Source organism: Lytechinus variegatus, chromosome 4 (assembly GCF_018143015.1).
Source record: "Lytechinus variegatus isolate NC3 chromosome 4, Lvar_3.0, whole genome shotgun sequence".
NCBI classification, from domain to species: domain Eukaryota; kingdom Metazoa; phylum Echinodermata; class Echinoidea; order Temnopleuroida; family Toxopneustidae; genus Lytechinus; species Lytechinus variegatus.
The window spans coordinates 21,093,220-21,105,889 of record NC_054743.1 but is presented as its reverse complement, the minus strand read 5'-3'; the positions used below and the strand labels follow the sequence as shown (position 1 = coordinate 21,105,889).

The window sequence follows — 12,670 nt, the reverse complement described above, 5'->3', positions numbered from 1 at the left end:
TTAATATTGCTTGGAAAAATACCAGACATGTTATGGAATTCTGTGCTTATATCTCAGCACTTACACATTTTTTCAGAGGCATTTGGCAGATATTTTTTTATTTATACACACAAACTCTGGGGTGGTCATTTTATTGGATTCTGTTCAAACCCATTTTGAGATCATTACCACAACTGGTATTTATCTTTAAAGAATACTTCTTCTTTTATACTGTCAAAATCTGAAGTTAGAAAGTTGAGGAAAAAGACATGATACAAGAATTTCTTTGACAGCATTTTTATGCGAACTGCTTGAAAGTTTCATTGAGATTGCATAGTGTGCGCATCTCATGCTTGAGTGAACCCCAAACTTCAAGCCTGTTTTCTCCTTATTTTTTTTCTGTTTCTGATGTCTGTTTCAAACAATGAAGAATGGATTATTATTATTATTATTTTCAAAATGTTTCTCTTCTATTTTTCAGGGGTATTAACTTTGTCTTGATGGCTCTGGTTTTCAACATTGTACCAACTATCTTGGAAGTTGGCCTTGTCACTTTTATCATGGTAAGAATCAAGATAAATTATATTCACAAAGTGCTTTACATAAAATTATATTGATTATGATATAATATAATATAATTTTATTTAGTGTAATATAATATAATATGATATGATACAATAATATATATATAGTATAATATATAATATAGTATAATATAATAGTGTAGTAGGTTTCACGGTACACCATGTATCTTTCTTGGGCAAATGTTGGTCCTGAAAAGGACCACCAGGACCAACATTTGCCCAAGAAAGATACATGGTGTACCATGAAACCTACTACACTATCCTTCTTCACCTTGGAAACCTTCAGAAGTTATCTAATATAATGATATGTTTTCTGCATTATAAATGTTTTTTTGTTATTATTATTATTAAATCATCAGTAACATTTACCTGTAAACCATACAGAAAGAAGACATCATGCATGTAACAATTGACATTTCAAAAACTTCTCTTAAATGCTTGTGTACTAGTAATTAGATAAAAACAACAAGATTTAAAAACAGTCCATTGCCTTTTTTGGTAGACATACTCAACAAAAGATGAGTGTGTAGACTAAGAAAGGCAATACAAATGGTCATCCCCACCCCATTATAAAATTATTTTTTGTCATTTAAATAAGTGTCAGTCTCCTCTCCTTCAAGTCTGCCATTATCATATTACATTCACTCATTCATCATGTTCATTGTCTTTTATGCCTTATTTAAAATGTAGTAACTTTTAAATGTATAACCGTTTTTAATGCATTTTACTATGTATTTAATAATGTGCCAAAACCAACTTGTAAGCATGATCTTTCCAGCTTTTGCTGTTTTTTCATGTATGATTGTTAACATGTTTGATTATCAATAAAGACCATTTTTTAATTGAATTGAATTGAAATACTTTTCAGTATTTTGTTCTAAATATTGGGTGATACAAATCAAAGGTGATTACTTTGGATGAAAGTGCAAGGAATGCAGAGTGGAATCTAGGTTTTCAATAACACAACAAATAATGCCTATAAAACATCTGAAGGGAGGTCCAAAGTGTATATCCAGGTTACATGAAGGAAAGCAGAAAAAAAATAAAGAAAATAATGAATGAAAATTGAACTGGAACTGAATAAAGATAAAGAGATTGTTGAAAATTTATCTTGTTAAAAATTTATCTTGTAAAGTTCATGGGGTTATCAAAAGCCAGTTGGGTTATCTTTGCATGGCCCTGGGAAGCGGGGTCTGGAATTTCCTTTGGGGTGCTTTAGTCTACAAATGTAGACCCACATCTGCAGTGTGTGTACCTCAGCTGATTCAACGAGTCTGCATAGCAGACTATGTCTACTGAGGCTGCAGAAATGGCTCACTTCGCTCGCCCTATTAGATGGTGTTGATCACACCTCACTAGCCATTCAGAGTCTGCATAGCAGACTAGTGGTGCTGCATGTATTATTCTCCATAGGCAGCACCCCAGGTATTCTGGATTCTGTGTAAATATGGAAAAATGTATCCAAAATGACCTCCATTTTTTAGGGAAAAACCTTATATTTTTTTGCTTTTCAAATTTCTCTGGACCAATTTGATAGTTTCATTTTGTTGTGGAAACATTTTGTTTTCTTTTCAAATTTACATCAGCACCCCCAGTCAAAAAAGATTGTTCCCAGGGCCGTGAATATTTACTGTGTTGATGTTGATAGAAAAGTCCTCCATTTGCATCTTCGAATAAAATGAATAATTGTTTTGATGGGAAGATCTTTAACAACATGCTTGCTTCGTCATATCAGGTGTAACAATAATATTAATGATGATATGGACTTGTAACACACCAGGGGGTCGTTTCATAAAGCTGTTCGTAAGATAAGAGCGACTTTAAGAACGACTGGTAAACCTTTCTACGCGCTTAATTATCGCCAATGTATATACCGTTTACCACAAGAAAGGATCACCAGTCGTTCTTAAAGTCGCTCTTAACTTACGAACAGCTTTATGAAACACCCACCTGTATCCATTATGAAAAAGATGCTGGGCGGTCAAGAAAATAAAATAAATGGAAACCTATTTTTAAGAAACCTACATGTATTAGAGAGTTGAATTTACTTAAGAGCTTGCATGAATACTAAACCATGTTTTAAGAGAATTTTTGAAGTTGGCCAGACAAGAAATATTGAAGATGTGTAGCCCAAAAATGAAAGGTTCCAGTGAGTCAAGGCTCTCGGGACCAGAGAAATCTCTGCCAACTTGGTGACATTTTACTTAGGAGTTAAATAGGTAACTTTTGCAAGTTGTCGTCTGAAAACTTGCTTCCGCTTTAGCCGATGATTCAACTTATATAAGGTCAACTCTGTGGGCAGACTCAAGTCTTGAGTGTGACTGTGGATCTGGGCCTGCATGTTATACTTCAATGACTCAATTTATTTCCGATTGGTCTAATGCCAATTCGTCCAATTTGCAACTCGTCTACTATCATTTTGTCTACCATCAGTTCTTCCTCTATCCACATGGTCTAATTTCCATTTTGTGCACTCACCATTTCTTCTATTAACCAGTTGGTCTAATAGCCATTTAGTCCTTATACCGTATATAGTCTAATTGGACTAGGAATTAGTTAGGCAAAATGAATGAAAAAAAATGGGTATTCGACCAACTGGTTATTGGACTTAGTGATCATGGACGAACCGGTGATTAGACAAAATGATTATTGGACCAAATGTTGATGGGACCAAATGGTTGTTAGATGAAATGTTGATGGACAGAATGGCATGAGACTAAATGAAGGTAGACCATGTGATGAGTGGACGAGTTGGCAATAGACTAATCGGCAGTTTACTATGTCACACTGTCGGTTATTTCAAGTTTGAAATGTATAAGGATCTAGAACCTTCCCCCCCCATCTCATAATAACATCTCTTCTCAAATCCTCTGCAGTATTACAAGATGGGCCCTGGCTTTGCTGCGATCACCCTCACATGCGTCGGAGCTTACGCCTTTTTTACACTGAGCATTACGTCGTGGAGAACCAAGTTCAGGGTACAGATGAACAAAGCTGACAACGAGGCTGGAAACCAGGCTATCGACTCACTTATCAACTATGAAACAGTCAAGGTAGAGGATACGTGTAATGATTGAAGATAAGCCCCGGGATTGGTAACAACAGAAATAAAGTGTTCACAGAATTAAACAAAACTTGCACATTATCATGAAAACTATGTAATGAATGATATGTGTCAAAAGATATTTCATGAAAATGTTTGGTAAAGAGCAAATGAAGATCAGAAAAACTACTGGAAAATTCCTGTCCGTTTATAGTGTGGTTCCTCATGTTTTTTTGTCTGTGTTAGCTACACCAAGAAAAGCATGTGGTAATGAAATTGATATAATTTCAAGCAAGCTTGAATTACTAAAATTAATCTTTATTATTCTATATGCATTCTACTAATGATAATCACTTCAGGATTGCTTCCAACCAATAAAGTGGAATGTATGCAAGGTAAAAACCACCTTGCATGGTGGCTCAGTGGTAGAGTTCCTGCCTCATTAACAGGAGGTTGTGGGTTCGATCTTCGGCCGAGTCATGCCAAAGGCTCGTTAAAATGGGACCTACTGCCTTCTTATAAGTTGCTCATCATTCAGTTTAAAGAAGAATAATAAGAACACATTATGTTAGGAAGGCCCCACTGGAAGAGCAGTTCTCCAAATGGAGTGGCTACTCTATGCAATTTTATCATTAAATATTTTGTATTATTTATTAGTATTATTAATCTCCTGACCTCGTTCCTATTTCAGTACTTCAATAATGAGAAGTGGGAGGCTGACATCTATGATAAAAGTCTTGCCGAGTACGAGCGTGCATCCTTGAAGACCGCCACCAGTCTTGCTCTCCTCAACTTTGGTCAGAATGCAATCTTCAGCGCTGCACTGTCAGGTGTTATGTTGCTAGCAAGTCAGGGAATTCTTGCAGGTAAATACACAGTTATACTAGTGAGAATGTTTTAATAATCCCTTAGAACAGAGCTTCCAAGTAGTATTGTACAACGCCTACTTAGCTTGTTGTACGCGATCAAATGGGAGGCTAAATGTCACACATTCGTACCGTTGCACACAAGACGTACCATCCAAAATGTACCATTGCACGGCTTTAGGAGGTGACGTCACAATGCGATTTCATTGAATAAGGTGACAATGCGCGTACAGCCCGCTGGCTAAATGCGCAATGCTGTCCAAGATCGATCTTGGGCTTGTGGGCCCGGCTTGTGGGATTTGCTTTTCGCTTTCAATATAATTGCTCCCTTTTCATAGATTACTGCAGGGAAAAAAATCTTGTTTTTTCATATTTTCGCTACATTCCGAGGCGTTGTACATCACAAATAGCGAATATTCTTATTCGTGCAATGGTGCGAGATTTCGCATTCGGTGAAAGAAACGCTCTCTTCAACTCGGCTAACGCCTCGTTGAATAGAGCATCTTTCTTTCACCTCATGCGAAATCTCGCACCATCGCACTCATGCTTATTCGCTATTTGTATACTGATTTTCAGTAATTGGTACTGGAAAATGAGAAGAATACTGATGGTTTCATACAAAATATTGGTTTCTAAATTTTCAGTTGTATGTGTTGTCCTATGGTATTTCCTAATCGAAATACTAATTTTCAGCTTTTATAATACTGAAATATTCTTGTTCATGTGGGCAGCTCTAATTGAAGCTCTACACAAAAAAATATTTAATTGATTAAGTTATGGTAGATTTAATTAATAAGTAAATAAATATGAATATGTGAACACTCAAAATTAATAAATGAACTAATGAACACATAGATTGATCTGAAAAAACTAAGTGACTAAATGAAAATATGAAAAAGATAAGTAAATAGATGGATAAACTTTAAAAAAAAGGATTGAATAGATCAATTTTTTAAATAACAAAAAAATCATTTGTAGAAATACATGTAAGGGACATTTTTCTAATCAATTCCTTTGTGTAAAAGAACTACTAAAAATCTTTCAAAATATTACCACTGGAAAAACTTTTAGATTGAAGAGTTGCATGCCTTTGCATATTTTCTTTGGGATGATGGTACACTTGTGACATAAATCTGTGTTGCGTTTTTTTTGTTTCCAAGGTGAAATGACAGTTGGTGATCTAGTGATGGTAAATGGTCTCCTGTTCCAACTCTCGCTACCTCTCAACTTCCTTGGGTCCGTCTACCGTGAGATCAGGCAATCCCTCATTGACATGGGCACCATGTTCAACCTACTCAAAGTTGAAACAGACATCAAGGTACGTCACGCGTGAAACAAAATCTAAGATAAATGCCAGTTGTGGTATCGATTTCAAAATGAGTTTTGAACAGAATCGGTTATTTTAAATAAGCAACCAAGTGTCTGTTTGCATAAATAAAAAAATATCTTCCAAAATATCTAATCCAATTCATTTGTTACAGCATCTTGTCCTTTGGGTGACAAAGTACTGCAAACACACTACTCCATGTTTGGCTCCAAAATGCACAAAAAAGCCCTGGAAATAAAAAAAGATAGCCATGGAAGATCCTGTTCACTGCATTTTTAAAGCTTTAATATCCAGTGTAGAAGATTTAGGATGTAAGTTGTGAAAAAGAATTCATGTCTCCTATCCATTTAACATGTCTCATCAGAGTCTTTTGCAATTAGCATTCCCTTCAAATATATTTTAAATCACAAAGAATATCTTTCCCTGGAAATAAAAAAAAGATAGCCCTGGAAGATCATGTTCACTGCATTTTAAAGCTTTAATATCCAGTGTAGAAGATTTAGGATGTAAGTTGTGAAAAAAAATTCATGTCTCCTATCCATTTAACATGTCTCATCAGAGTCTTTTGCAATTAGCATTCCCTTCAAATATATTTTAAATCACAAAGAATATCTTTCCCTGGAAATAAAAAAAAAAGATAGCCCTGGAAGATCATGTTCACTGCATTTTAAAGCTTTAATATCCAGTGTAGAAGATTTAGGATGTAAGTTGTGAAAAAAAATTAATGTCTCCTATCCATTTAACATGTCTCATCAGAGTCTTTCGCAATTAGCATTCCCTTCAAATATATTTTAAATCGCAAAGAATATCTTTCACTGGCATTAATCATTGATTGCATTTGTCTTTGTTTATTTTCATCCTCTCTACAGAACAAGATAAATGCTCCAGCTCTTCAGATCAGCCCTCAGGAGTCTGGTATCACCTTTGAGAACGTTGCCTTCAGCTATCTCCCTGAGCAGCAGATCTTCAGCGACCTGAGCTTCCATGTGCCTTCGGGAAAGAAGGTTGCCATTGTTGGAGGAAGCGGTTCAGGGTAGGATGTGGTTCCAATTGTCACAACTTTGTCATTACATGAAGTGACTTTCAGATCGTATGAAAACTTTGCGGACGTTCTTTCGTATGGGCGATAGGCTGACTAGAGAATAACATCTGAACCCTGTCTTACAAAGAGTTGATCTGATCAACCACAAATATGGAAAGCCAGCAACATCAACATCTAAAATGGATGTTTGCTCAAGATATTTTCTAGTTATCAGTTTTCCCAGTGTTTCTCTCACTTAAGGAACTATTCACATTGTAATTTAAGAACATTCCAAATTTTCATATTGAGCAGAAAACATAGGCAAATTATTTCAATAAAGTCCTACATCTAGGGGATTGAACGTAATACTCTACATCATTACCCTTGTAGCAACTTTCCAACTTAATTAATTAATTAATTTTGTAAATTGATTGTTCGTCCAGGAAATCTACCATAGTGCGACTTCTGTTCCGATTCTATGACCCTGATGGTGGTAGGGTATTGATCAACGGTCAAGATATCAAAGAAGTGGATGTGGACAGTCTCAGGAAGGCTATTGGTGTTGTACCACAGGTAAGTTCAGCATTAATTCTGAAAAATTAAGATATGCTAGGTTGTATCTTTTTTCTTGAGATTTTGAATGCAAGGATTGTTTGTATAAATGTTGCACATATTACATTTTCGTCTCACCTGCATAGCAGAGCAAGACTATTGGCGCTGCTTTTCGGACAGTGATGGTTTTGTAGACATTAAATCATAACCAACGATCAAATTTTTGAAATGTCATCATAACTTGAAAATATATGTATTGTTCTATCTCATAAAACTTGGATATTAGGGCAGTCATGTATAACTGATGATCTTGCATAAATTTCAGGTCACATGATCAATGTCAAAGGTAATCTAGGATCATTGAACTTTGACTATATTGGGTTATCAAGAGTGCAATCTTAACCATGGTTAAGTGTTTGAAATGTCATCATAACTTTGAAAATATAAAGAGCTTATTTAATGAATCTTGGACATGAAAGAAATTTTATAAACCTTTTTTTTCTCAGGATTGTGTCCTCTTCCACAATTCCATCTTCTACAACTTGCAATACGGGAACCTAGATTCAACGGCCGAGGAGGTCTTCCGGGCGGCCAAGATGGCCGACATCCACCAAGGAATCAAGAGAATGCCTAAGGGTTATGAGACCCAGGTAGGAGAGAGAGGGTTGAAGCTTTCAGGAGGTGAGAAGCAGAGGGTAGCCATTGCCAGGACTATCCTCAAGGATCCACCCATTGTCCTCTATGACGAGGCGACGTCATCGCTGGATTCCATCACTGAACAGGTATGGATGGTACAGGGGAACAGTATGTCATATATACTGGTGGGGGTGTGTGTTTGATGAAGCTTTTCTTGAGTTACAAATGACTTTGGAGGAGCCTTGGTGTAGTGGTTCTGACTCTTGCCTTGTAAACAGGGTTTTGGGTTCAAATCCCATCGCGGTGTGGTGTCCTTTGGCAAGGCGTTAATCCACACTTTGCCACTCTCCACCCGGTGCTAAATGGGTACTCGGTAGGATGGGAAATTCATTGTAGCTTGTCCAGTACTTGAGTGCACCTCATTGGCGACTGACTGGAATACTCCCTAGGGAGTGGAGGATGTGCATACATTGTGTGCGGGAATGATTGATTGAATTGGATGACCGGGGTAATAACATATCTGTTAAGCGCTTAGACACGTTTGGATGTATTAAGTGCTATATAAACAGTGGATTATTATTTTAATTGGTGACCGTTTTAGTGCTAAATGATATATCTATATGTAAGCTTACTTTGCATGTAAGATCATGTTCAGGAGTGTGAGAGTTCAGATTTTAAGCTGATTTCAGCTATTGATTGTTTTCAATTTCAGTTTAATTTCAGCTTTTTGTCTCGCCCACCAGAGATGAAGGCGAGCCTTGGGATCCAAATGTCGTCCGTCGTCTGGGATTTACTGTTTCTTTCCTATTTTAGAACAAAATCCTCCACATTTTTTAGCAGATGAACTAGGAGGTCTGACTATGTACGTAATATTTTGTGCTATACATAAGGTATACAGAGGTGTAGATCTTGTAAGGCTTTTGAATTAATCTGATTTCACTACCAGTTTTCTCAGGCTTGCTGATTGCTTGAGTGAAATTTGAAAACCCTTGGGCCAATTGACTTGTAAATTTGTAACATGATCCTCATGGATTGATTATCTCTCTCCCTTTCTCTTCTCAAATTGGCAACGCAGAACATCCTCAACTCAATGGATGCCGTCACCCTAGGACGCACGTCCATCTTCATCGCTCATCGTCTCTCCACCGTCGTCGACGCGGACGAAATCCTGGTCATCCGTGACGGGAGGATAGGAGAGCGCGGCAAGCACCACCAACTCTTAGCAGATACCAATAGTTATTATTATGAACTTTGGACCAATCAGAATAAGGTCGCGCTGGAATCCGTCCTTGATGACAAGAACGGGGAAGAGTCAGAAGTTGAGGAGAGCCACAAGTCATGATGACAAACATGTCAGTATTAGGTGTATTAGAAATATATTAAATAGTTATTAAGAATATTATGTCATCCTTATGCCAATAAAGGCATTTTCACAGTACAAAGTAAATGGAGATAGAGGGCTACTCCAGGCTGAAATTAATAATATCTAAATTCATGAAGTAAAATTCAACAAGCAAAATGCTGAAAACATCTTCAAAGTCTGATAAAAAAAAGTAATGAAGATTAGTTTCTGCAACAATTATCCTACATAATGAATCAGGAGCCAAACCTTCTTTTTACATTCTTGGAGGAACATATTTGAATAAACATAATTGTTTTTACAATATGATACAAATAATAAGTGGGGATATGACATCATCAGTTTGTTCATTGCATATCATGAGGATATGCAGAGAAATGTTTCACCAAAATAATTCAAAACATTAAATTGTCATAACTCTGTTATTCCTCGTTGAAAATTTTTGTTTGTCTCATTTCTCTCTATCTGTCCAATCACATATAGTTCAGTCCGGGGTGCCAGTTAGAGGCACTTCTGGTATAAGGTTGATGTTTATCAAAGAGTGCAAAATTCATTCACTTATGGATAATTTAATGCTATAGTGTGCTCTTGAAATCCAGCTTCCCAAGGAAGTCAGTCATAATATATGTGTCTATTGGATGATGTTAATCAACTACTTTCTGATATCTAGTATGTGAAATGACTTAGCCTGTCATGAAATAGCTTGTGTTACCTCAAGCAAATCCACTTGCAGACCAAGAATATGATCTCTATTCCATCTCACAGCTGAGGGGGGGGAGGAGTGAACCCCCCCCCCCCCCGAGATGTCAGCTGGCAATAATTTTGCACATTGGTGAAGTGCAAATATGATCTATGATTAAAGCAGAAAGTGTGAAGGGGTGAATTCTAGCCCACCCCCATGCCTTTTTAGGGTTTAAGTGTAGCATATCATGATTATTATGATTCAAAACTTTCATAATTTTCATTCCAATGCAAAGAATGTTCTCCCTTATGTCCCTGATTTAAAAAAAAAATAGGTGTGTGTATTCAGTTTTAATTTAAAGTATTAATCAGTTACATGGTGCACAATTTTTGTATGTTCTTTGTTATGAAGTGAAAGTCTACTGGAAAGAAAACTATTTTTTTATGTCTGACTTATTGGCAGCCAAAGAATATCAATCAGGTATGAGTGTTAGAAGATATGCTCCTAAGTTTTTATTATGTTTCATTTATCTATTTAAACCAATATTTTATTTAATGAAACAGTGTAAACAAGGTTTATGAGATAGGACCCTACTACCTGTATGTTTCTTCAGCAGTGATTGAATGACAAACTTGGTGGGTGTTTCATAAACCTGTTTGTAATATACAATTGACTTTATGCATGACTGGTGATCCTTTCTTGTGCTGTGTGATGTATTCCTATGAAGCTGACTTAGCACCTAAGAACATGTTCCAGTCATGTGTAACTGACTAAGGACTGACTAAGGGTATGGAATATGGGTGAAGAAATGTATAAGAGAAACTCCCCATATGAAGAAATTGATACAACCAAATTGGAACTCTTTACACTTTGTAATTCCGAAACACGTAAATTGCCTGTACCTCGATGTTTGTTAATCCGAAAACGTATAAGGGTTTGTTAATTCAAACATTTGTGGCGTTCTTCCGAAGTTTTGATAATCCAAAAACGAAATAAGGTTCGATGTTCCGAAGGTTCGTTAGTCCGAGAACGAAATAAAGTTTGTTAATCCGAAAACGAAATAAGGTTTGTTGTTCCGAAGGTTCATTAGTCCACAAACGAAATAAGGTTCGTTAGTCATTACGTTTTCGGACTAACGAACCTTCGGAATTACATATGGCTGTTTTGTGAAATTAAGCAGAATTTTACAATTTCATAACTTTCTTATTTGACATCTTATTATAATATTTTCAGCATTATGCTTGTCTTACTTTTCTCCATTTAATTGGGGGTGGGCATGACATTGACAGATATCTTAATCTAATGATTGGACATTGCAATATCCAGACCATAAAATTTTAAGACAGAAGTGTAGCCTGTCTCTACTTGAATGGAGCTACATCATATGAGACGAAAGTATATTTTTATTCAACTATTTGTATTTTGGTGTATATTTTATGTAAAAATATTTGTAGCACTTGTACATGTACCAACACAAACAATCAACTTACTGTTTAATATTTAATAGGAAATAAAAGTCGTGTTTATCTGGAATCAGCTTTTTGCAATTTGAATAGTTTTGTATATTGGAGTGTACAGTAATAGAATATTTTTCCAATTGAAAATGTTTCATAATATATCAGTGAGTGAGACTACATTTTGTTGTCTCAAGTATTACTACAGCTTTGAACATGCAATACATAAAAATTGAGAAGAAATCATCTAGATATTGACTTTCTTGTGGAAGTACATTTACACCCAACTCACACCTTTGCATTTATAGCATAACGCAGCATATTATGCAACAAAATGTTCGCTAGCAATCACCCTGCTACGTGTGAGCTTGTTCAAAATTGAACGCAGTAAAGCAAGGTGATACCAGCTAAAGCGAGGTAAGTTTGGCTAAACCAAGCAGTAATGCTGGGTTGGCCTGCTTATGCTGCTTGCTGTTCCTTACTATTGCTCATTTTTGTTCAGATGCAGATGTTTGAAATAAAATTACAAACAAGCAAGCTAGAATGCAAGGTCTCTGTGTGTTTGCACATAGATCTCAAATTAGCTTTAATATTTCATTGTCTGCGTTTGGACAATATGCAGCTGAACGCAAGCCAAAAATGCAAAGGTGTGAGCCAGGCTTTGTCAATTACTTGTTATTTGGGTAAGCAATGCTTTCTGCTTGTGCAACTTTTTTTTTAAGGCAAAGTGACAAAGAATTGTTGAATCACAATCCCGAGTTAGCATGAAATAAAAGTTATGCAGTTATTACTGTTAGGCGAGACAATTTGTCAAATCATTCCCAACACTATGAAAAAATTTGCTGATTATTTATCTCCATATGAGATGGAGGTAATCATTAAATTATTAAGGTATTTTGAAAAAGAGGGTATCCCAGTAGTTTTTTTTTTAGGGGGGGCGGTCATAATGTTCAAGTTACAAACCGGAGTGGGTAGTCTGTTGTGGGTGCCAAATTTTGGACCCAAGTATTATGCAATGTTAGAAAAACATAAAGCAGACCCAAAAAAAATAATGCACAAGACCCGCCATTGATCGTCATGTTTTGCAAATAAATGATTTTATTTGTCACCATCATTGCATGATTGTACTATAGAGATACAAACAAAACATACATCAAGTCACAGTT

General features: G+C 36.1%; 1 protein-coding gene across 2 annotated transcripts in view; it reads left to right on the top strand.

The window, feature by feature from the left end:
* Positions 1-9,792, top strand: part of LOC121413606 (ATP-binding cassette sub-family B member 7, mitochondrial-like) — a 34,661-nt gene extending 24,869 nt beyond the window's left edge. For both annotated transcript variants that reach the window (XM_041606495.1, XM_041606496.1), the window contains exons 6-13: positions 461-542; positions 3,440-3,616; positions 4,298-4,472; positions 5,633-5,790; positions 6,669-6,832; positions 7,264-7,393; positions 7,879-8,154; positions 9,084-9,792. In XM_041606495.1, the coding sequence (XP_041462429.1) occupies positions 461-542; positions 3,440-3,616; positions 4,298-4,472; positions 5,633-5,790; positions 6,669-6,832; positions 7,264-7,393; positions 7,879-8,154; positions 9,084-9,350 (1,429 nt within the window). In that variant the 3' untranslated portion in view covers positions 9,351-9,792. The remainder of the gene's footprint in view (positions 1-460; positions 543-3,439; positions 3,617-4,297; positions 4,473-5,632; positions 5,791-6,668; positions 6,833-7,263; positions 7,394-7,878; positions 8,155-9,083) is intronic.
* Positions 9,793-12,670: the final 2,878 nt, after the last annotated feature.